Here is a 25,464-nt window from a genome sequence, read left to right on the forward strand (position 1 = left end):
TCTTTTCCAATGAGTCAACTCTTCGCATGAGGTGGCCAAAGTATTGGAGTTTCAGCTTTAGCATCAGTCCTTCCAAAGAACACCCAGGACTGATCTCCTTTAGAATGGACTGGTTGGATCTCCTTGCAGTCCAAGGGACCTCTCAAGAGTCTTCTCCAATACCACAGTTCAAAAGCATCAATTCTTCTGCGCTCAGCTTTCTTCACAGTCCAACTCTCACATCCATACACAACCACTGGAAAAACCATAGCCTTGACTAGACAGACCTTTGTTGGCAAAGTAATGTCTCTGCTTTTGAATATGCTCTCTAGGTTGGTCATAACTTTCCCCACCATTCCCTTCCCCCAAATAAAATACCTGAAACAATATGTTAATACTGATATAGCTAATCACTCATTTAACTAATTAATCATTGTAGCTAATCACCTAATCACACTATTAGAACACAATTTCTATAGCTAAACTAATTCAGACTTCCAACTTGGACCAACTGAAGAAACAGCTCCCCACTCCTTCCTCCCACTTGTCTCACACAGGGCCTGGGTCTTCCCCAGCTCCAGGTTACTGCTAATGATTCCCTCAGTCTAAGGCAGAGGATGTGAACAGGCCTCTCAGGTAAGAAACAGGTGGGCCCCGAGGGACAGGAATATGCTTCCAGGGACTTGGGTATTAAGAACTACAGGAGGGCTTGCACCACATATTGATATAACTCTCTGGGAAAATTCTTCCCCAAATAGCCTTGGGAAGACTGGTCACCCATTGTCTTCTCTTCCACTAGCTAAAGATTCTGCTTCCCATAATTCTCCTGCTTTCCCCAAGAGTCTCTGATGGGGTCTCTCTTCCTCCTAGGTCATGGAAGAGAAAAAAGTTGACCCCTACTTTTCAGTCCCTGTAGGAAGCACACAGTTCTAAGTGTTTACTGCTACTAATAAAAAAGTGGGAAGTCAAAGTTTTCCTCTGTTATGGCTTTACCTAACTTTTGCCTTTAGACCCTGTGGAATAGAGAAGCCAGAAACCTGCAACCACTGATCTTCCAGTACCAACATAAATTCACAGATACACAAATAGACACACACACACACACACACACAGAGCTAATGGATATTTTTTCTCAGGTTTAAGTTTTCTTCAATAATTTTTTTGTTTGTTAGCAAATACCAGCTAATAAACACCAATAAGAAAACCTGGAAATGAGAATTAAAATTTTTATGTATGGTTACTTCTTGTGATGCAAATATCAAAGTATAGACAATATATATACTCAGAGTATATGTATTTTTTTCTACTGGGAAAATGTATCCTTGTGCAGAGGTGGAACTGATTATTACAATATTTCATGTTGTTCTAAAAACCACACCACAATGGCCAGATGTACTGACACCTGAACACATCTGAGAATCCCTACGTTAGGAGAAAACAACCTGATAACTACTCTAATATTAGTACATGGTGGGGCCTATACTAGATAATTTAATGTGTGTCATCACATGGATTCTAAAAGAGGGGTTTATTGCAAATAGTGAATGGAATGAGATAAAAATGTATCTACATTTAGAGGCACAGACCCACAGGAGTGGCACCAAGGCCTGTGGTATATAAATGTACCAAGCCCTTCGAAGGCTGACCTTGCAGGTCTCTCTGACCTCATTTCCTGCTTCTCTCCTTTCACACTCCAGCCACACCTGCGGCTGCATTTTTGTTCTTTACAAGCCACGCTGCCTCGGGGTATTTGCATTTGCTGTTCCCACTGCTTGGACTGGTCTTCCCTCCTGTCATCATGATTTCTACCAATGATTTCAGCTTAAATGTCAACGCCTCTAAGAGAGCCTCCCCACCCCTTTAATCTTAAGTGAAACCCCCAAATCCCAATCACTTGCCCTGTTTAATCTTATTTCACTTATCAACAAAACTCTTTTATTCACTCAATTATCTATTTCCTCCCTTCCTAGAATGAATACCACAGGAATGGGGCCCTCAGCAACTTGTTCAACACCTAATTGGTGCTCAACATTTGTTAAATGGAAGTATAAATGAACATGGATTAACTTCTCAGTCCCAGTGCTGGAGAGAGGGAAACCACTGCTGGAGGTCATGTTCCTTTTTCTCCTGTCTTATTTTCACCTGACAGACCATAGTTTTCAGTGTCATTTTATATGCAATAATAAAAACAGCATCCATATATGGAACACCAACGTATCAGATACTGTTCTAGATGTCCTTCTGTGCTAGTCCATCCCTTCTCTTTCTAACACATGCCACTGCAAACTAAGTGTTTGGGACACCCCTTTCCAGATGACAAGCAGCTTCAAAAGAGGAAGAGACTCGCCCAAGGATCCTACAGTCAGGTAGATTCCAAGCTCTTTCTATGACACTAGGCTGTCTCCAGGACTATATGTAAATCAGTTAAATAAACATTTCCTATGTAGCCCCCATTCTATAAATCCGAGCCCTTAGAAGTCCCAAAGAAATGCTCCAATCCTTAACTAGACTGGTGAGGTAAGTAAGGCCTGACTTAAACCTACTTTCAGATTTGTGTCCTTTGGTTTTTACCTTCATTTTATGTCTTCATAAAATGTAAACATGATATTTATGCTTCCTGTTATTTTTTTATTCTTGTATCCTCTTATCAAAGGATAGCCATATATTCTTCTATCCAAAAGATTTAACTAGTGGTCTGTTGCAAATGATGTTTAAAGAATCAAATTAAAGATCAAGAATCAAATTAAATTCAAAATACAGAACCATATTGAAAAATAAACTCAAATGTGTAAACATCTTGTTATCTGCACAGCAGGAAGGGCTGCGCTTTGCTCAGAAAGGCTGAGCTAGGTTGGCAAGTGGACTTAAAAAAGCAGAAATGTTTGCTCTTTCCTTAGACATTCATGGAAATGATATAGCTAAATTAAGAAAGGACATTGGAGTAAAGTTAATTTTTCTTTTTAATAGTTCATAAAAGGGACCCCTCCTTGTCCCTGGTAAATATTTTACCTTTGGAAAAGAAAAGATGTAAAGAATTCAGAGGACACTTAAGTTTTCCTGCTAGAAAACTGGTTTAAAAAAAAAATGGAGATCTATTTTGCAAAATGTGCTCCACAAAGTAAATTAGAATATATTAACTTTTGCTATGATACTGAAAATGACCGTGGATGACAGACATATTTGATCCCCAGTTGTTGGTTCTCTTTGCTCTAAGTTAAGGTGATTAAGGAAGCCATGATCGATAATTCCAGCAGAGCTATTTTTGTTCTATCTGTGGGTGGGTCTAGTACAGCTTGTCAGTATTTCCTCCTCCACATCCTGGCACTACTTAATTAACATTAAAAGGTTTAGTCAACCAAATGTTAACAAGCAGTAAATTCAGTGGCACAGGGGCTAAGAAAGCAGAACTTTATTAGATTATTACTAATTTTTAAAGTATAAACATCCCCGAATGTGGCGCTTTTCAGGGCCACCCCTAGTACTTTGGGCCAAGTGGTGGTGGTTGGGGCAGTGGGGGGGAGTGGGGGGGGTGGGGGGGTGGGGGGTGGGGCTGTGGAACTCGCCCTCTACAGGCTGATGGAAGTTTCGCACAGGAGGGGAAAAGCTGGAGAAAGATGGATTTCAGCCTTCACTTGAACCCTTGGCCAGATACCTGTGTGCAGTTTAACAAACTACTCAATTGTATACGAAGACCCTGCCTTCATTCCCTATCTATCTGATTAGTAATAAGGAGGCACCAACAAAGACCCATTTTCTTCCTTCCTTTTTATCCTGCACCCACGGACTCGAGCACAAGGCTTGAGTTAGTTCTACAAGGATAAAATCAAGTTTCCTAATATTTTATGTTTCCTAATTTTTTAACCAATAATTCAACTAGCACAATGATAGTTAGAAACTAACTTAGCTCTAGAAGAGGGAAAAAGAGGGAAAAGAAAGGAAAATGCATTTGGGAAGCTCCAAAGGTACCTTACATGGCTCTGTGGTAAAGAACCCGCCTGCCAATGCAGTAGGCTTGGGTTTGATCCCTGGGTGAGGACGACCCCCTGGAGGAAGAAATGGCAATCCACTCCAGTATTCTTGCCTGGGAAGCCCCATGGACAGAAGGAGCCTGGCAGGCTGCAGTTCATGGATTTGCAAAAGAATAAGACACAACTTAGTGACTAAACAATGAAGATAGTCAACCCTACTACTCATTAGAATCATCTGTTGGAAGTTTAAAACATACTGATGTCTGGGACTCAAACCAGTCTAGAGGCAAGAAAGAGTCCCAGTGCATCAGTTTCCAGGGGTGGAACCAAGGCATGAATATTTTACAACACGTACACCCAAGTACACACAAAACAACAGTAATGATGCGCATTCAGATGCTCCTGGTGCACAGTAAGAGCTGAGAATCACTGGGACTGTTCTTAGCCTATATTCTTTTCCACGGCATCATCACAGCCAAACACAATGTAAGCTCTCAAATCTGTGCGTTTGTTTTACCCTCACTTTAGGCAGTAGGCGGTTTAGGAGGAAGGACTCATCTTTCAAGTATTTCTGGTCCTTCTTTATCATAGTACCTTGAAACGACAGGTTCTCAATGGAAAATTTATGGTAGAAAAAGAGAAGAGTCAAAGGATACAGGTGAAAATATAAAAAGTGGGTGACATCAATTTACTTCTTTTCCCTATCTATATTTTTGGTATATTCTATCATGAACATACATTACTTTAGTTAAAAAGCAAAATTATTCCAAGAAAAATACTGCTAGAATCTTCCAGAGCTCTAGAAGAGACAAAGAACACGATTTCTCTTTATAGAACAAGTGTATTCATGAAATGTACACAAGTCATAAAGCCCTACTAGAAAAATGTCACAAAACTCAACTCTGGTTGAGTTTTGACTAGTATTTATTTCTAATAATTCACCATATTCTTTCTCCAATTTCAATGTTTCCTACGTGTTCAAACTCCTGGCCTCAATCAATTAGTGATTAATAAATCAATATTTAAATGTTCCAAGTTATATCCTTTACAGACATAAATTCACTCATTCTTTTAACAAGTCATTTATTGAGTGGCTGCTCCTTTTATACCACACTAAAGAAAGAACTGTCCTTACTTTCTGGGAGTTTACAATCTAGTTAGAGATACATGGGACAGAAGGATATATTTCTAGCACAGATAATAATGGTACTTATGTACCATAGGAAAGCAATAAAGAAAAGTTACTTTATGTGGGAATCAGGAATGAGATGTCAACAGTCAAATAATCTGAACTGGATCTTAGAATAGCAACAGGTGACTGGGGACTAAGTGATGAAAAACGTAAGGAAAGATAGGAAAGAACATTCCGTGTTTAGGAGCAGAGTGCCTGGCTAGCAAAGACAATCTGAACAAGAAAAGTAGCATTCATAGAATTTAAAACGGGATGAGGCCTTACGTACTTTCTAATCTAAGCTTTCCTAGAGAAAGTGTATGCATCCTTTGCCTATCAGTTGAGGCTCTAACTCCTCCAAGCAGATTCTCTCCATAGTTTTTGGTCCCTGGAGTTACAAACTTCCCTGTAGTCTATGACAATGCTAACATCTGAATATAACTGATTTTTTTTTTTCTAGGCAACCCAAATAAAGGCATTTAAAAACTGGTAAACAGATATAAAAATGTTAATATCATTATTCTCCAATTCTTCCATTAGTGTAATCTTCAAAAAACTTGTAAACCTAACCTTGCCACAAGCTGCTTAAAGCCCTTCACTGATGTCCCATTTTTCTTACAAAAACAGGCATAAATCTTTTAAATCATCTACAGCATTTGCAAGGCCTCCTCTCTGCTGTTTTGTTCCAATAGGAGATAATCTCTCTCCCTCATTGCTGAGCTGTTTGCTCTTGTAAACCTCAACTCCTAATTTGACCTAGTTAGCTTTGACTCTGGAGAAGGCAATGGCACCCCACTCCAGTACTCTTGCCTGGAAACTCCCATGGACGGAGGAGCCTGGTGGGCTGCAGTACATGGGGTCGCTAAGAGTCCGACACGACTCAGTGACTTCACTTTCACTTTTCACTTTCATGCATTGGAGAAGTAAATGGCAACCTACTCCAGCATTCTTGCCTGGAGAATCCCAAGGTTGGAGGAGCCTGATAGGCTGCTATCTACGGGGTCACACAGAGTCGGACACGACTGAAGCAACTTAGCAGCAGCAGCAGCTTTTACTCAATGCAAATCTGGTTTTCTGGTTTTGTTTTTACTCTCATAGAACCATGTGCCTTTACATTAGAGAATTCATCTCAGTTTGTGTTTTATGTATTGTTAGTTTGATTATTTAATTGATTCTCTCTCCCACTAGAAAAAAAACTCCATAATAATCAGGGACATTGTCTGTCATTTACTAGCCGGAGAATACCAGGCACCCAATTGACACTTGTTGAAAGAATAATTGTTTGGGATTGTCTCCTCCAATTACACAGCAGGCATCCTAGTGCCTGCTTTGGCTCTGCTTGTATGACCAAGTATTTTACTATCTGTACCTATTAAAAGACTCTCCACAGACAAAGAACTAGTCTCAAAAATATACAAGCAACTCTTGCAGCTCAATTCCAGAAAAATAAACGACCCAATCAAAAAATGGGCCAAAGAACTCAACAGACATTTCTCCAAAGAAGACATACAGATGGCTAACAAACATATGAAAAGATGCTCAGCATCACTGAGTATCAGAGAAATGCAAATCAAAACCACAATGAGGTACCATTTCATGCCAGTCAGAATGGCTGCGATCCAAAAGTCTACCAGCAATAAATGCTGGAGAGGGTGTGGAGAAAAGGGAACCTTCTTACACTGTTGGTGGGAATGCGAACTAGTACAGCCACTATGGAGAACAGTGTGGAGATTCCTTAAAAAACTGGAAATAAAACTGCCTTGCTGCTGCTGCTGCTGCTAAGTCGCTTCAGTCATGTCCGACTCTGTGCGACCCCATAGACGGCAGCCCACCAGGCTCCCCCGTCCCCGGGATTCTCCAGGCAAGAACACTGGAGTGGGTTGCCATTTCCTTCTCCAATGCATGAAAGTGAAAAGTGAAAGTGACCCAGCAATCCCACTGCTGGGCATACGCACCAAGGAAACCAGAATTGAAAGAGACATGCGTACCCCAATGTTCATCGCAGCACTGTTTATAATAGACAGGACATGGAAGTAACCTAGATGTCCACCAGCAGACGAATGGATAAGAAAGCTGTGGTACATATACACAATGGAGTATAACTCAGCCATTAAAAAGAATACATTTGAATCAGTTCTGATGAGGTGGATGAAACTGGAGCCTATTACACAGAGTGAAGTAAGCCAGAAAGAAAAACACCAATACAGTATACTAACGCATATATATGGAATTTAGAAAGATGGTAACGATAACCCTGTATGCGAGACAGTAAAAGAGACACAGACGTATAGAACAGTCTTTTGGACTCTGTGGGAGAGGGAGAGGGTGGGATGATTTGGGAGAATGGCATTGAAACATGTATAATATCAGATATGAAACGAATCACCAGTCCAGATTCGATGCATGATACAGGATGCTGGGGCTGGTGCACTGGGATGACCCAGAGGGATGGTACAGGGAGGGAGGTGGGAGGGGGGTTCAGGATGGGGAACACGTATACACCCGTGGCGGATTCATGTTGATGTATGGCAAAATCAATACAATATTGTAAAGTAATTAGTCTCCAATTAAAATAAATAAATTTATATTAAAAATAAAATTCAAAAAATAAATAAATAAAAGACTCTCCACAAACAAACGCGCACTGCCCAGAAACGCCTCGAATTTAAATGTGAAGTCATAACGTCACCTCCAGGGACCTCGTACTGGACTGGGAGAGGGGTGGAGATGGCTGGAGGAAGGGACCAGCAAAGCACGAATGAATTAGCCCGATGAGAATTCAGGTCTCGAACCAAGGCGTTTTACGTCTGAATTATTCCTCAATCTGCGGTCAGTTTCGCTATTCCCGCGCAGCTTCAGCAGCGCTTTGGGGGGACGCTGGACAAAGGCTCTGGCAAAAAGGAACGCACAACTCCCGCCCCCAAGATCCGCACTCCCCTCCAGCAGCAGTCCCAGATCTTGGAACTGGGAGGTCTCGAGCCGGCACCCACCTCCCGCAGCAGCTTTAGGTCCCCTTGCTGGATCTCGTACAGCTGAATGACGCCGGTGCCCCGTGCGAAGTTGCCCATGGTCACAAATTTGGCGCTGCAGGGCATCCACTTACAGTCAAACACCGTGTAATTGAGGCTCTTCTGGATATGGGAGATGATCTGAGGCTTCTCGAAGGCCGACATGGTCCAGCCGAGAGATTTCGCCTCAGCCAAGCGGGACACAGCCGCCTAACCCTGACGAAACTAACCTGGAAACCAGAGTCCAAACGTTACGGATAGTTTGTCCCTCCCGCTTGCCGTAGGCGCCCCTAGAACCCTAACAAGTGGTTTTAGGTTTCTCAGATAATGCCGGATGCTCTAGTGCAGGCACACAAGAGTTTCCTTCCCCAACAACACAAACTTCTTTATGGCTTTACCTATTGCCTTTCTTACAGATACAGATTATGTGTTATAAAGCGTGCTGACTGCGAGAGGTGGGGGCAGAGAGCGAACCTAAGAATCAGGCATATTTTAGGACAGCCCTTCCCCCTCACCAACAAACACTCACAAACTCCCGCTTTAGGTCCCCCGCATGGGACGGCTTAGGAAAGAGGGCGGAGCCCTGGGGCTGGTCGGCAGAGGTTGGGGCCTGCGAGGCGCGCCTGCGTGGTACAGCCTCGCACGTGTTGGAGCTGGAAGTTGAGGTTGGGGCTGGAGGGTCTGGAGAATGGAAAGCGTGATGGAGGCACAGAGCCCGTTGGCCGAGGACGGCTTCAGTCAGGTCACCCGCAGAGGTGGCCGGCGGGCGAAGAAACGGCAGGCCGAGCAGCCGTCCACTCAGGAGGAGAAAGGCGACGCGACCTGCATGGACACCGAGGAAGCCCGACCCGCTAAGAGGCCCGTCTTCCCGCCCCTCTCCGGGGACGGGTTCCTGGTACTGGCTGGGACCGAGGAACAGGGACGGGGCTGGGGCCAGAGACGGGTCTGGCCGGTGGCCTCTGGGTGACGTTGACGCTTTTTCTGGAGTGAAGCTCAGAGCGGCGACTCTCCTGGTGTTTAATCTGTCCAATTAAAGGAGGCTTTTTGAGGATCAGTTGTCGTTTTACAACTTCACCCTCATTCCTTTAGACAACTGCTGAGTTGTGTTTTCTTTTATCATAGAGTGGGAAAGAAGAAACCAGGAAAATTCCAGTCCCAGCTAACAGATACACGCCACTAAAAGAGAACTGGCTGAAGATATTTACTCCTATTGTGGAGCATTTGGGACTTCAGATACGCTTTAACTTGAAATCGAGGAATGTTGAAATCAGAGTAAGGAGACTATTAACCACTTTAAAATATGCTGAGGTTTTTCTGTCCTAGGAAGAAAGAACAGACTTTCTAGGAATTCTTAGTGGGACTTACCTTGTTGAATGAGTTTCTTCCAGTTTGACCTGAAATTATATTAAAATACCAGCTGCGTCTCAGCACATTTTTAATAGTGTTCTGTGTTGATTGATTAAAGGGTTAACAAAGAGGTTATCCTAAACAGAAGTATGTAAATGAGCAGCCGAAGTACTTGCTGCAGTACAGGTACTATATTTTAGTGTTACTTTTTAGGAAAAAAACAAGTTTTGAGAGTAAGTGTAAATTATGTAAAAGTATTTGTTTATTCATTGCATGATGTCAGTCTAGGAGGTGGACAATTAAAATTAATAGACTTTGGGGTTTTTTTCCTGTGGGTTCCAATTTTGCATCAGAATCAGTGACCAAAATTAATTATATCTTCCATTTTAAGGATTCATTATCAGGGCTGTTATAAGACTTATTTCTGTTGAGGGATTAGAATAATGGAGCAAAGCAGAGAGGCACTGTTTTAAATAGTTGGCAGAGTTTAAAATACAGAACTTGACAGAATTTCTCTTTGTTCTCAGTTTCATTTAGGTTTTTCTGGTTTTCTGCCAGAACTTCTTGTCTGCTTATAAGTTTGCTTTCTTTATTCTCTTTAAATCTCATTTCGCTTCTCCATCCTTTTTGCCAGAGCCAGATTAATTTTCCCAGACCACACTGCTTTTATTGATATCTTGGTATTTCAGTATCTCTGAAAGATAAAAGTATTTGAATTTGCCTTTGAATTAGGAGTCTCATTCTCAAGTCCTCTTACCATTGCTTTGAACATTTTCCTTGTCCCTCCTTAATGGATGGATTTGCTCTGTGAAGGCCTTCTCCCTACTTCCTTTTCCTTCCTACTTCAGTTTCATCATCTTTTAGAGTCTAGCTCAAGTTCTTTCTCCTTTACTGTCAGTCCATTTTTTCAGTCTAGTCTTCAGGGCTTAAACTTATGTTTTGCTGATTGATAAAAGGCTTAATAAAGAAGTTGTCAGAATCTCTTGATTATGTTTTGCAGCACCATCAGTTTGGACTCCTCTGACATTTGTTGATACTGCTCTGTGCCAGAGTGTGCCACATAGTGGTGCTTTGGCAGGCATTACGTCATTTTGGTCTTGAGAACAGCCCTGTGAGGCAGATAACATACCCCATCTAATAGATGTGAGGAAACTGGCCAAGGAGTATCTTGGGCAAAGTCATCAGTGCTAGTAGGGACCTCTCAGGCTCTTCTGTTCCAATTTATTTTACAGATAAGAAAACTTAAGGCTTAGAGCATTCATGAGACTTGCCTGAGGTCACATATGGAATTGGGACTGGGATCTATAGTTTTAAATGTGCTGTTACACAACCCTGCAAGGTTTCCAAGTTGTCAGACACGCACGCAGTCTCCTCAACTCAACTGTGAGTCTGTGTGGGAGAGCAGAACTCATGGTTTTGGAATCAGATCCATGTTCAGATTTTACGTTTTCATTTTGGTACTTGAGTTTCCTCTAATGTAAAAGTACTTATCTTGCTTAAATTTAGGTTGACATGAAGATCAGAGCTATAGTGTGTCAAGCACCTTTGCAGTGTCATGTCATTTACAGGGGTTGGCATTTCATGAAGAGCGCCTATTTCTGTGATTATCGAATAAAATCTTTGAGGGCAGGATCATTGCTTAAGCCGTTCTTGGTAGTTAGTACTAGAGTTGTTGCTTTGGGAAGGAAACATCAGCACAGGAATGGTGGTTGAAGTCGGGAGGTGAGCCCTGGACTCCCGGGGAGATGGCACTGAAGAGGACCAGCTTGGATGGGAATGGACTGAGGATGGAGGTCCTTCGGAGTGGGAGTGAGTGGAGGGATCTTGCCAGTAGCTCCAGAGTCAGATCAGCCATGGAGTGCAGTCGGTCTTTTGACAGTGTTTGGGGGGAACTGCCCAGCCCTGGAGCTAGCCAAGTTTTGTTTTGAAAACTAAACACAGTACTTACCTCACCAAAAACTGGGTCACAGAGAATATATTGGGAAGGGTGATGGTGAAGGAAATTGCAGTAATGGGTAAGGTCAGTCCTAGTAGTTTGCTAGAATGTTGCCGTTTTCATTTCCAGCTATAATTTGTGCCTCTTACCCCACCTTTTTTTTTTTTAAACAGACTTGTAAAGAAACTAAAGATGTTAGCGCTCTGACAAAAGCAGCTGATTTTGTGAAAGCCTTCATTCTTGGGTTTCAGGTGGAGGTGAGTGATTTCATAATAGCCAAAATGGGGGGCTCAGAAAACACTCCACATAAATGTTTTGATAGATTTGGGCATTTTTTTTCTTTTTTAATTTGAGTGTTCTAGTTTTACAATTTATGAGTTAGCGTAACACTCACTCACACAGGTCCTTGAATGGAAGCACTTCATAGTATGTATTTCTGTATTGTAGGACGCACTTGCCCTTATTAGACTGGATGACCTCTTTCTAGAGTCTTTTGAAATTACAGATGGTGAGTGTATGGTGGTCTTTTTGTATGAACTCCTGGATGGTACTTTTGTACTGCTGACTTTGTATTCTGCATGATTCTCAGCTTTATGGTAGCATCAGTTGAGCTGTATTCCTAGCAGCTTTTTAAAAAATGCATGTTTTGTGTCTTTTAGGAGGGAAATTTGGCTAATGATTAAACACCTGTGGAAGTGGGTAATGCTGTAATGGCTTCCTTCCTGAGGTCTTGCTTTTCTCATTTAGTTAAACCTTTAAAGGGAGACCACCTGTCCAGGGCAATAGGCAGAATTGCTGGCAAAGGAGGAAAAACCAAATTCACCATTGAGAACGTGACCCGGACGCGGATAGTTTTAGCTGACGTGTAAGTATGTGATCTTGAGAAAACTATTATCATAATTTACATTTGGTCTTTTGCTAATTTCAAGAAGTGATTAAGATTGTATTTATGCATGACGTTAACCCCTAAATCCTTGTGAGGATATGCTTTTGGCTGAACAGTTACCTACTCTGAGAGCAGATTCAGTTGAGAAAAATCTTCAGATTTTATAGCTTTTTTCTCAATTTGCAATGAAGGAAATGTTGAGAATCACTGTTAAATTATATGACAGGGGAATATTTAAATAGTATCACGGGAGCGTATTAAATCAGTAGAGGAGAGCAAGAAGTACACGTGTTCAATGCCATCATGAGTCTTTGCTTCAAAAAGAGAATAGTCTTATGGACATGGGAGAGGGGAGGACAAGGTGAGATGTATGGAAAGAGTAACATGGAAACTTACATTACCATATGTAAAATAGATAGCCAATTTGCTGTATGGTTCAGGAGACTCTAACAGGGACTCTGTATCAACCTAGAGGGGTGGGATGGGGAGGGCGATAAGAGGGAGGTTCAAAAAGGAGGGGATATATGTATACCTATGGCTGATTGATGTTGAGGTTTGAAAGAAAACAAAATTCTGTAAAGCAATTATCTTTCAATAAAAAAATAAAAACAAACGTATATATACACATGTGCATGCACGAATATATAAAGGCCTTTCATAAAGGGAAGATGAGTATTGCACGTTGTTGGGAAAACTACAGAGCAGTTATATATGAACATCAATAAGATGATATGGGCTTAAAATAAGGGTGCAGGAAGTCAAGCTGGGATTACCCTTCTCTGCCTGTGGGTGAAGCCGCTCCGTTACCAGCTTGGGGTTACTGGCAGATGGCGCAGAGATTATACAGTGCCGAGAAGTTGGGAAAACGAAGCAGTTGACTGTGAGGAGGAGGGATCTGCCTGCTACTAAATCCAGAAATAATTTTATTTAAAGTCATCTCATCTTTGCTCTGAGCTGAGGGGCTCACTATTATTTTCAAATCTAAATTTTAGACTGTTTTTTATACTTAAGTGGAAAACTGTTAACGCTGCATTGGTGGCCCTGTTTACCTGAAGGTAAGTGTGTTACAGCGTTGACCTTTCATGACTTGAGCCTGGAGATGGGGCTCCAGAGTCATGGGAAAAGCTCTCTTGAACTAGAAATTTCAATAATTTTGAAATGTGTACCATACTTTGAAATATCATATACAGTCCTAATAGTTTTTTAATTTAGAAGTTTTAAAGTGTAACTGATTTGCTGTAATTCTAATTATTGTTAGGACATTATATTAAGTTTATAATTTATAAAAGCTGCCCTCGTAACTTAGATGGTAAAGAATTTGCCTGCAAGGCAGGAGATCTGGGTTTGCTTCCTGGGCTGGGAAGATGCCCTGGAAAAGGAAATGGCAACCCACTCCAATATTCTTGCCCGGAGAATCCCATGGACAGGAGCCTGGCAGGCTAGTCCATGGGGTCGCAAGAGTCAGACACAACTTAGAAACTAAACCACCACCAAGTATTACTTCTAAGGCTTGGGTTAAAATTTCCTTGTCAAATTAATTTTTTAAATAGCTGTATTACAGTATGATTTTCATTCAGTTAAAGTCACCTGTTTTAGGTATGTAACTCACTGAGATTCTGGCATATAGTCTCTATATTACTGTGACCCCTCCACACTCAGCTCTGTCACCCCAAAAGTTCCCTGTGCATCTTTGCAGCCCCTCCCGATTCCCAGGCAGTCACTCATCTCCTTTCTGTCACTAGGGATTTGCCTTTTCTTGAAATTCATATAGGTAAAAATACACAGTATGTAGTCTTGAGTGCATGACTTCTTTTAGATAGCATGTGGTTTCAAGTTTCTCCAGTTTGTTGGTGGTTAGCAGTAGGTTTTTTCCAGTGCCAAGTACCAGCAAAGAGATACACCGTCCTGCAGTTTTTATTGTAGGTAGGCTAGTTGGAAATCCATGTGTGCAGCAACTCATGTTAATTATGACATAGCCATAAGATGGACTGCTATGCACCCGTAAATGTTCTTTTTGATGAGTTGCTGAAAACCTGGCAGAGTAGAATGTGAACACAATATAAAACTAACATCCATTTGTTCCAGATACATTCAGTATATCGAATGGGAAAGAATGCTGCCTATGTCTGAAGACCTACATACATCCCATGCCAACTACTGCCCTGAAGCTTTGGTTGTTTTAGTAGCTAAACTACTCACCCTGTATGTGTTTTTGCTTCTCTATTTCCTCATCTTTCGTGCCTGACTTTTACAGAGTTTTATCAAAGTTACATATACACATACTTAAACTTGCCACTGTCTACTTCCATTTCCACCTCCTCTGAGGGAGGAAATTTCAAGTCTTCAAACTGAGATTTTCTAGCTAAACTTTAAACATTATTTATCTCTATTTCCAAATATCTCTACATACCAGCTTCATTTTTTTTCCCTCAGATACACTGTTGATTTTCTCCTGTGAAAGAGGAAGACTTGTACTTTTTCATCCCCACCTCCATCTCCACCCTCAGTCAGCCTTTTAGCAGGCCAGTTTGCTTGCCTTTCCCTGTACTCTGTGGGCTTTGTTCAGTTCACGCTCAGTATGGTCTGAGTATGAAATTGGTACTGGAGTATTAACAGCTGAACCAGATAGTATCCTATGTTTATCTGTCCTTTGCACCTTTGTTGTCACATAAAGAAATAATTCTGAATGTGTCTCTCTGCTTCCTCAGTGTTGCAGTGACTAGAAAGCTATACCTGTATCTCCTCTTGGTGGGCTCAGACATATCAGACATTTTAGAAGCCTCTGCTGGAGGTTTCTGTTGCCAAAGCACTGTTCCCTTCTTCCTGGCCCACAGCTGCCATCCTGGCTTTTCACCATTGCCCTTTGTGGCCTTCGGTGTTTGAGCCCCTCGGTTCTTGGATTCTTTGTCCCGCTTTGTTTTGGTGGCACAGATGGTCCCGGAGCTGGCTTAGCATAGGAAGGACATTGGTGAAACCCGGTTTTGAAGATGTCTTCCACTCTTGGAAATGATTTTCATTCAGAGCTGCTTCTAGTAACTTCTTAATCTTGATTCAGTTTTCTTAATATCCTGTTTTTGATTCATGAGTGAGTGAAAACTGCTTTTCTCATCTCACTAGTTTTGTTCTGCTTTTCTCCCTGCAGAAGTTTCTGTACCGCTTTCTTTGCCTGCTGGTCACGCCACCTACTCTTTTGTATTAGATGCTTTCCTCAGGTTCTGATTCCTTATAGTGAGAGCGTCCTGTGTAAAAGTGGGACCATAAAAAGTAGACTAGGAACCCTGGGCTCGGGGTGCTTGCGGGTGGGGGTGGGGGAGACTGGTGGACTGTTGGGCTTCACTTGGGTGATTGCCAGGCTGTTCCTTTGGGAAGCCCTGATGTCAGTATCTTTAGTCTTTCCCATTGAGGCCGCTTTCCCCTGAGACGTATCCTCCAGTCCTTCTGCTGACACATGTCTGGAAGCCAGTTGTCTTTCACTGTGTGGACGTTCACATGACATCCCCTCCGTTCTGGTCATGGTCTTCCTACTTCTGCTGTGCCTCGTGCCCCTGGTCGAGACCCCAAGTCTTTCACCTTCTCCAGTGAGCAGCTTACCACCTTAATTTTACTGGAGTAAAAGACAGGGTAGTTGGATGGTTGCCTGTTGCCTAGAGTGGGGAAGAAAACCTAGGGATCATCTTGAACTGACTTTAACTTGTTCTCTTGTTTTTAGCCTCAGGTTTTACTCGTTTCAGAAATGTCTGAGCCTGTGGTGTGAAGAGGGTTCTGCTTTGGGAAAGGGTTCTTCCCCTGTAGATTTTGGCTTCAGTTTCCTAAGTTTACTGATATTTTGGAAGGTGAGCTCAAAAAAGTCAAATGCTATAATATCAGTCTAATTGGAGCCATTCAGCAAGGAATGCACGGTAAAAAGGGTCTGGATAATCCTCAGTGATGAAGAAATTTAGATCATTTTTAGAAATATTTGCATTTGAAATCCAAATTATTTTAACTAAGTATAGTTAGTGCATCTAATTTGCATCTAATCTCAGTTCTGCCAGTGTGTCATCTTGGACCGGTGTTTTGATTTCTCCCAACTTCTTTCTCATCCGTAATGTGGGAATAACTTCTAATAAAGCTTGTGTGAGGATTAAATGATGAGAACATGTATATAAAGCCCGAGCGTATGCAGAGTACTGAATGGAGGGAAGCCATTATTCACCAAGAATCTTGAAGAACTTAGGTTTTAATTCACTTACCATAAAATCCTTCCTTTCAGAGTGGATGGTAGTATATTTACAGTGTTGGGCCATTACCGCCACCTTTATTTAGGAATCCATCTGTCATCTTTCCAGAATTTCTGGATCATGGGACTTAGTTAAGGAAATGCTTTTTGTGGCTAACTTGTCTCACTCTATCTCTTGCAGGAAAGTTCACATCCTTGGTTCTTTTCAAAATATCAAGATGGCAAGAACCGCCATTTGCAACCTCATTCTGGGTAACCGCAGTCTCTTCCTCTGCTTTTTCTCTAAAGGAATAGAGAATTTAGGAACTCAGATCACACTGCATCTCAGTTTAGGGCCCAGTTGATAAAGGTAGCAGGCAGAAACTCTTGGGGTTGGCAAGTGTTGGCCCAGAGAGGAAGCTGGAATATTTTTGCTTGGATTCCATTTGTGAGCCCAAGAGAAAGGGCTTATTGGATCACGTTGCTTACATCATGGCTGTGTCCCCCTGAGGAGACGCACTGGGACTCCTTCCAGAGTAGCAGGGGGCAGTGTTTTAGGTTCAGCCAAAAGGGAGCTGCTGATTAGCATCAGTCGTTTTAATTACCCACTTGGTCCCATCTTCGGACCATAAAGTACTGTCACCTGTGGTCAGAGATGCAGGCTATAGCGCTTGTTGGGAAAACACGGAATTCGCTGTGGTGTCCAAGGCTGGGGCTTCCCAGGTGGAGCTAGTGGTAAAGAACCTGCCTTCCAGTGCAAGAGATATAAGAGATGCAGGTTCAGTCCCTGGGTCTGGGGGATCCCCTGGAGGATGGCATGGTAGCCCACTCCAATATTCTAGCCTGGAGAATCCCATGGACAGAGGAGCCTGGTGAGCTACAGTCCATGGAGTCACAGAGGCAGACACAACTGAAGTGACTTAGTACACATGCCCAGGTCTGACTGGACCAGCTGCTTTTCGAAATACTTTGACAACCTGGTGTCTTTGGCACTTAGGATTTTAAAAGTTTTGGGAGAGTATTTATATGGTTTTCTTTATGGCTGTTTTGTTGATTTAAGGAGGATCCAATGGGAAAAAGTCCTAGGCACCGTTGCAGGCTATTGTCCATGTAGCATCTGTACATATACTTGTGAAGATAAGCGTTTTTATTTTCTCCTGCAGGAAATCCTCCATCAAAGGTTTATGGCAATATTCGAGCTGTGGCTAGCAGAGCGGCAGACCGATTCTGATTTCACATCAAGGACTTTTTAATCTTTGACCTCTATAGAGAAAAAGACTTGACTTCTACACGTGGTCACCCGACACTGTGTGAAGAACTTGTCAGTCATGGGAACCATTATTATTACTAGCACATTAAGTATAATTTATCAGTTTCCATTTTGAATCACATGTAGCGGGTTTGCATAGTTCAAATCCTCTTATTTGGGGGGGAACCTCTTATTTTAAGCAACAGTTCTTTATTTTCTGAGTTTTTTATTTATAAATTTGTTTTCTAAATTTATAAACATTTCTTCTCTGTCAATTGTAATTAAAAGAATTATCTCAGAAAATCTGTCTGAATTATGACCCTTAATAGTGAGTGGTGTGTGAATATTTTAGACCCAGGTCATAAACAGCAGTTCGAATATACTCTGTGAAGTAAGAAAGACTAATCTTTGCACCTGTTTTTGCAGTTTGTAAAAATAAGTGTTCAATAAAAGCAGTCAGACCTTACCAGTATTGGGTGTATTTCTTCTAAGTAGTAAGGTGAAATGTAAAGAAGAACTTTTACCCCTAAGAAAACTATTATATTCTGCAAATGTAATAGATTGTTTTAAGAAGCATCTGCCTACATGTTGATTCATATTACGCATTTTTTTAATGAAAGGAACTCACTTCATTCAATTGTGAGTGTGATAGTATTCTCTTGTATATTATCTCCACAACCCTTGACCAAAACTTTGAACTTTAATTAGAAAGTACATGTAAGAACTAGAACAAGTATTAAGTATTAAGAGTTCTATGTGTTACATATGCCACTGTCCCGAACTAGCCTGTACACTGCATTGGTATTAGATATACTTAGTATTACAGTGGAAATCCAGTGGGAAATGGCTGGAAATGTCCCAGCAATATTTTTTTTTATCCTTTGGCAGCACAGCAGCATGGAGAGAGTATGTGTATGATCCCATTTTACTCCTATCTTCGGAAAGTTGGAATTTGTTGGCACTTTGTTGGTCTGCACAGGCTTCAGCAGGTACTTGCCTACTCCCCATGCCTTGTCTAGGAAATCAGATACAAAACTCTGACCACTGAGGGTGTACTTTTCTGAGGTATGGGTCCACAGTTTTCAGAGTGCTTGGACTGAAATGAACTATTGCTTGGTAACTATAACATTTTATGTTGAATTTTTTTTAAAAAGCATAATTTTGATTGGGAAAACACAGGTTCTCTATGCTAAACTGAAGTTATCTTTTGGTATTATTTGCATTTCCTTTTGAAAGTTTCTTACATAGTTAGAATTATCAGTAAGAGAGCAAATGTATTTCTCTGGCAATTGCTAAAATCTGGGATACTGTTGAGCCTCTCCCTGATCAAGCATCCCCGCCCAATAGGGAATTAGTACTGCTTGGGACTTGAAAGAGAAACAAAATGTTAGAGGCGTGTGTGCTCAAAGTTGTGTTGGACTCTGTGACCCTGTGGACTATAGCCCACCAGATTCCTCTGTCCATGGAATTTTCCAGGCAAGAATACTGGTGCAGGTTGCTATTTTCTACTCCAAATTCAGTTAAGTTCAGTCGCTCAGTCGTGTCCAACTCTTGGCGACCCCATGAACCACAGGCATGCCAGGCCTCCCTGTCCATCACCAACTCCCAGAGCCCACCCAAACCCATGTCCATTGAGTCAGTGATGCCATCCAACCATCTCATCCTCTGTTGTCCCCTTCTCCTCCTGCCCTTAATCTTTTCCAGCCTCAGGGTCTTCCCAAATGAGTCAGCTCTTCGCATCAGGTGGCCAAAGTACTGGAGTTTCAGCTTCAACATCAGTCCTTGAAATAAACACCCAGGACTGATCTCCTTTAGGATGGACTGGTTGGATCTCCTTGCAGTCCAAGGGACTCGCAAGAGTCTTCTCCAACACCACAGTTCAAAAGCATCAATTCTTTGGTGCTCAGCTTTCTTTATAGTCCAACTCTCACATCCATACATGACCAATGGACAAACCATAGCCTTGACTAGACAGACCTTTGTTGGCAAAGTAATGTCTCTGCTTTTTAATATGCTGTCTAGGTTGGTCATAACTTTCCTTCCAGGGAGTAAGCATCTTAATTTCATGGCTGCAGTCACCATCTGCAGTGATTTTGGAGCCCAGAAAAATAAAGTCTGACACTGTTTCTTCATCTATTTGCCATCAAGTGATAGGACCGGATGCCATGATCTTAGTTTCTGAATGTTGAGCTTTAAGCCAACTTTTTCACTCTCCTCTTTCACTTTCATCAAGAGGCTCTTTAGTTCTTCACTTTCTGCCAAGGCCTCTTCCCAATCCACGTCTCATGCACTGGCAGGCGGATTTTTTACCTCTGCACCACCACCACCACCTTACCCATTCTTAGAATGGAACAGTAAAGAAATTTAGTCAATTTGACTACACGACAGTGGCAGTTGATCTGGTAGTTCATTTCTTTAAATTCTCTAAGGCCTGGAAACTAATACTGAAAACCTTAGCCATGCTGATCCATATTTCTATGGCATCTATCATGCTATCCTGCTATTAGTGTCTGCCTCCCACCCTAAAGCCTCTGATCTTTCAATTCTCAGTATGTAGTACAACTTCTGATAACATCATGTAACAGTTTATTAACATATTTACTGCTGCACTGGCTAGGAGTATTTTCTTAGTGGCTGATAAGGGAAGAGACTTTGGTGTTTCCTCCTATTGTCCCAGAAGATTTGGACGCCAGTTCTCATCCTATTTACACAAGAAAGCTATGTTCACTGAGCCCTGGGGAAGAGACATAACTTTCCTGATTCCAGAGCCATGGGACAGCATGCTTAATGTTAGATAATATTGAGTATACAGTGATGATGAACATAACCATTCTATAACTTGTAAAATGCTTATATTCTACAAATGTCAGTGACTTAATTTGGTGAAAGAAACTATTATTATTCAGGGACACCAATAATCTTGAGGTTTGGGAGAGCAAGGATTCACTATTTTGATCCACTTAGCTGTCAGATTTATGATGCCCAAGGGCTTCCCTGGTGGCTCAAGAGGAAATAATCTGCTTGCAATGCAGATGTGGGTTCGATCCCTGGGTCAGGAAGATCCCCTGGAGAAGAAATAGCAACCACTCTAGTATTCTGCCTGGGAAATCCCATGGAAAGGGAAACAGTTCATGGGGCCACAAGACTCGGACACAGCTTAAATGACTAAACCAAAAGGGTTAGTGAAAGGCTGAAGTGGCAATGGACCTTAGCTTAAAATGTGAGCTAATGTAATGAGAGATTTTTGGGCATATGGCAATCTCTGAAGACTAAGAATTGTTTCAAGACATATATGATGAGCTTGAACACCATTTCTTTCTAAGTCCTGGACAGAAAAACCGAGATTCTTTTTCTACCATCTTGTCTACCCTCAATTTTAAACCGTGGCAAATTATACATGATTCACCATTTAACCATTTGTACAGCTCAGTGACATTTAAGTTCATTCTCCTCCAACCATCAACTACCTTTCATTTCCAGAACATTTATCTTCCCCATCTAACACTGTACCCATTCAACACTCAACTCGCTAAAATTTTCACCTCCTCCCAGCCCTTGGCAACCACCCTTGTACCTTCTGTCTTCATGAATTTGATGACTCCAGTTACTTGCATAAATTGAATATAGTATTTTTTCTTTGGGAACTGGCTCTTTTATCTTAGCATGTCTTCAAAGTTCATCCATGTTACACAGCATGTGTCAAAATTTCCTTCCCTTTATAAGTGAATAATATCCCACATTTTTCTTATCAATCCGTCACTGATGTTTTGGTTGCTTTCAAGTTTTGGCTATTGTGACTAATGCTGCTATGAATGTGGGTGCACAAATACCTCTGCAGGTCCCTAGAACTTCTTGGGTAAGTATCTAGAAGTGGTATTGCTGGGTCATACCAGGTTCAATCCCTGGGTTGAGACAATCCCCTGGAGAAGGGAATGGCAAACCACTCCAGTATTCTTGCCTGGACCGAGGAACCTGGCAAGCTACAGTCCATGGGGTCGCAAGGTCAGGCATGACTGAGTGACTAAACACACACGGTTAATTGATTTTTTTGAACCATTATACCATTTTCCTCAGTGACTTCACCATTTGATATCCACACCAGCAATGCACAAGCATTCCAGCTACTCCATATCCTTACCTTTATTTTGCTAATGGCAATTCTAATGAAGTAGCATCTTGTTTTACTTGCATTTTCATAATGACTAGTGATACTAAACATCTTTTCTTCTGGCACTGGCTACTTATGTTACCTCCTCTGGAGAAGTATCCAAGTAATTTGCCCATCTTCTCATCAGGTTCTTTGTTTCTGAGTGCAGCTCTTTGCACAGTCCAGCTAACAATCTCTTAGCTGATATGTGATTTACAAGTATTTTCTCCCATTCTGTGGACTGCTGTTTGACTTTAAGTCATCTTTTCTACTCTTAACACCATCAGAACTAAGGAAAGAAAGGGAGACCTAGAGCTGAAATGTTACCTATTGATTTAAGCTTAACTAACCCATGAAGAGTCAGAGAACCCAGTGTTTAGTATCTCATAACTAGTGCATGCCTGACAATATAGGTGTTCTGGGTATAAAACACCAAGAGCCTGTATGTCATCTGGGCCAGGTACATCATTTACCTGTCGCAAGACTCTCAAGTCCTCATTATAGTGCAGGCATGGCGTGGGAACCCTACAAAATTGTTGAATGAATAAAAGTCCCAATACTAATGCTTATGAAGAGTAACAAAAGTACTGAATAGAAACTTAATATCACAACCTGTAGAAACAAGGTGTTTCCTACTTCATCAAGTATTTATTGAGTAAACACTAAGAGCTAGGCAGAATCTAGACAACCAGGCCTATCAGTGAACAAGGGACAGAAACGCCTGCCCTTAGGGAGCTTTCATTCATGTTATTTGAATAACCAGGGAAGATAAATACAAAATGAATTAGATAAGAGGAGATTAAATGTTATGGAAGAAGACTGGGGTAAAAGGAGAATCCGATGCTATTAGTGTGTTTAAATGGTGGCCAGGAGAGTTCCTGTTGAACCACGACATGGCCGAACCCCTCAGAAGCATTCCTTGTCAGGAAAGAGGGTGTAAAGGCCTACAGAGGAAGCAGGGAGGCTGGAAGGAGAGGAAGGGTGACAGACTGGGTTCTCCAGGTCATACTGACCTGTGTTTTCACCCAGTGACATGGCAGACTTACTTATGGTTTATAGTCAAAAGATCAAACATCAACCTACCAAAGTTTTTAAACAATCTAAAAGAATGAAGAAAGACTATCCAGCGGTGCTAGCGGTGAAGAATCCACCTGCCAATGCGGGAGATGCAAGAGATGCAGGTTTGATCCCTGGGTCAGGAAGATCCCCCTGGAGGATGAAATGGCAACCCACTCCAGTATTCCTGCCTGGAAAATTCCATGGACAGAGGAGCCGGGTGGGCAAACAGTCCACGGGGTAGCAAAAGTCAGATGTAACAGCACACGCGCACACACACAATGGCTGGGGAAGCCTAAAGACCACTGCAGATACACTCAATCAAGTTTCAAATATTTTATTTCCTTATTCATACAGTATGAAGTTTCCTAAAGATCCCACAACATGATGTTTCATGCAGAAGAAAAACTAAACATTCAACATAAACCATCCCCCCACCCCACCCACCCACACACACTAAAAAAAAAAAAAAAAAAAAAGAAAAAACCCTCATTCCCCAGTAAGGAAATAATGTTTGCACTATTTTTTCTGTAACGCCAGCCAAGATATGCACAAGCAAGAGAAATAGAAAGCATTTGCTAAAATATCTGTAACAAATACTTATGTACAAAAAATTCACAAAAGACGAGCTCCCCTCTTGAAGCAGAGCACATGGCGGTTGACACTGGAACAGATCAAGCCACTGGCTGGGGTTGTGAGCCACGCACTCATCCAGAGGGAGAAAGTTACAGGTGGAGATTTTCAGTTTGAACGTTAACATTTCCAAAGTTTGGCAACATTATGTTTTAAAATTATGCAAATTATGTAAACAAGAGGTACATTTTAAATTGATCTACATGCAAAACTCCATGTCATGCAAGGACACCAAGCACCGGGATTTCTCTCACAGACAGAGCCCATGGCGTGCAGCACTCAGTTGAAGGAACAGCGGTGGCAGGCGGGCGTGCCCAAAATTAAGATGCTTTCAACCTTGATTCGACCTGCCCTTCCCCACTCAGAGTATAAAACCAATTTTCTACAAAAATCTATTATAGGGAAAGACTACAGTCCTACAAAGCTAACCAGAATGTTTTCTTCCAGCCAATAGTACCTTTGCAGAAAAGGGAAGGGATAATAACATCAATTGGCGGAGCGTGGTACACTACTTTTAAATCACACAAAGTATTAAGTTACCCGAGACATCTTCGGGCAAAGGAAGAACACCATCATGCACTCTCTATGCCTTGTGGTAAAGAAATTTAAGAGGTATAAATTTGGATTAATTTTGCTCTTCTGTGGCAAACAGTTTAGTAAGGTTTCTCCCGGGTAAGCCATATGTAAGTATATGTGGGTGCACAGATACACACGTGCGCATTACCCATCACCGGTTTTTAGATTAGCTGCAAGTCTTCTGAGACAGAGAAGGGAAAATTTATGGTTCAAAGGTAAGTTTAATGACAATTTACCACCCATGTAATGAAACATAAACGGATATCCTGAGCTATCACATGATTATTTCCGGAACTCTTCATTAAGTCATGTCTGAGATCACATCAGGACTGCCTCACACAGCTTCTGTCCTTTACGAATAAAAATCACGACGACTGACGCTGACTCAGGGACACCTAGTGGACGCAATGGCTCCTAGTGATGGAGTAACAGCAGGAGGCGCAAGCTCTGTGCAGGGACTGCATGAACACAAGAACGAGCTCACGGCAGCAGCACTCGACTCTACTTTCTCCTCAAGCAGAGGCGTCATCAAAGCTGCTCAGCAATGAGACACAGTCCCTGGAAATATATCATAGGTATAAATTAAGTTACAAACTCCTTTGTTACAAAAATGTAATCAAGGTAAATAATAAGATGTTAACAAATGCTTTGTCAATCTCTCAAAGGAGAAAGAGCAGGCAAAGGAAAACAGCTGGCCTAACACCCGGCTCAAACTGTACAATCTTCGATCTATATATAAAACTGTGTGAAATAAAAGTAAGGATGTTGAATGTTCTGCTTGGCACTTTTGTACTCTTTATCATTTTTGTTTCTGAATCAAGTATATTAAATTAAAGCCAACCTACTACACATATAGAAAGCTACATATATCTATATATAAATATTTACATATGTATATATAGATACTTTCTTGTTATAAAAGATGAAGAAAAATAAATTAAAAAGCCAACCCCTTCCCTTTCTTCGCCACATTGATATGCTCTTTTCATGCTGCTGTCCTTCAGCTTTAAAGTGCTACACTGAGTTATTGAGAGAATAAGAGTTCAATAACACTTAGTTGGGCTTCATGAGGCTCATGTTGGAAAATGTGGCTTCACAGAGAAAAATACTTCCATTTAAATACACAGAGAGCATTGCTGGACGTCTTGAGCAGATCTTCAGAGATGGAGAAGAAAGCAAAAGTGTTGGGTGGTACTCTTTACACAAGAGTCACACGTCTACCACCATCTTTTTGTGGATATCTAGGCCGCCTACAACCTGAAACAGACAGAACAGACCACACTTGACCAGGTTTGAGGGACTCCGTTGCA

At 41.6% G+C, this 25,464-nt stretch overlaps 3 protein-coding genes across 6 annotated transcripts in view; 1 reads left to right on the plus strand and 2 right to left on the minus strand.

Annotated features, from left to right (window-relative positions):
* The window catches only part of DNAAF10 (dynein axonemal assembly factor 10), a 28,898-nt gene extending 20,492 nt beyond the window's left edge, over positions 1-8,406 (minus strand). The window contains exon 1 of the mRNA XM_006077641.3: positions 8,109-8,406. Within this exon, the coding sequence (XP_006077703.1) occupies positions 8,109-8,291 (183 nt within the window). The 5' untranslated portion in view covers positions 8,292-8,406. The remainder of the gene's footprint in view (positions 1-8,108) is intronic.
* A 300-nt stretch (positions 8,407-8,706) lies between these two features.
* On the plus strand, positions 8,707-18,208 carry PNO1 (partner of NOB1 homolog). The gene is made up of 7 exons (XM_006077642.3): positions 8,707-9,021; positions 9,249-9,398; positions 11,583-11,666; positions 11,857-11,917; positions 12,157-12,274; positions 16,696-16,766; positions 17,657-18,208. The coding sequence occupies exons 1-7, from the start codon at positions 8,815-8,817 to the stop codon at positions 17,722-17,724; spliced, it is 759 nt and encodes a 252-aa protein (XP_006077704.2). The 5' UTR covers positions 8,707-8,814; the 3' UTR covers positions 17,725-18,208.
* Positions 18,209-23,667: 5,459 nt separating this feature from the next.
* PPP3R1 (protein phosphatase 3 regulatory subunit B, alpha) overlaps positions 23,668-25,464 on the minus strand; it is a 123,648-nt gene continuing 121,851 nt past the window's right edge. For 3 of the 4 annotated variants that reach the window (XM_044926071.2, XM_044926073.2, XM_006077644.4), the window contains one exon: positions 23,668-25,411. In XM_044926071.2, coding sequence (XP_044782006.1) covers positions 25,364-25,411 — 48 coding nt within the window. In that variant the 3' untranslated portion in view covers positions 23,668-25,363. The remainder of the gene's footprint in view (positions 25,412-25,464) is intronic. The other variant, XM_044926072.2, reaches the window with a different exon arrangement.

The sequence above is a fragment of the Bubalus bubalis genome, chromosome 12, assembly GCF_019923935.1.
Source record: "Bubalus bubalis isolate 160015118507 breed Murrah chromosome 12, NDDB_SH_1, whole genome shotgun sequence".
Classification (NCBI taxonomy): domain Eukaryota; kingdom Metazoa; phylum Chordata; class Mammalia; order Artiodactyla; family Bovidae; genus Bubalus; species Bubalus bubalis.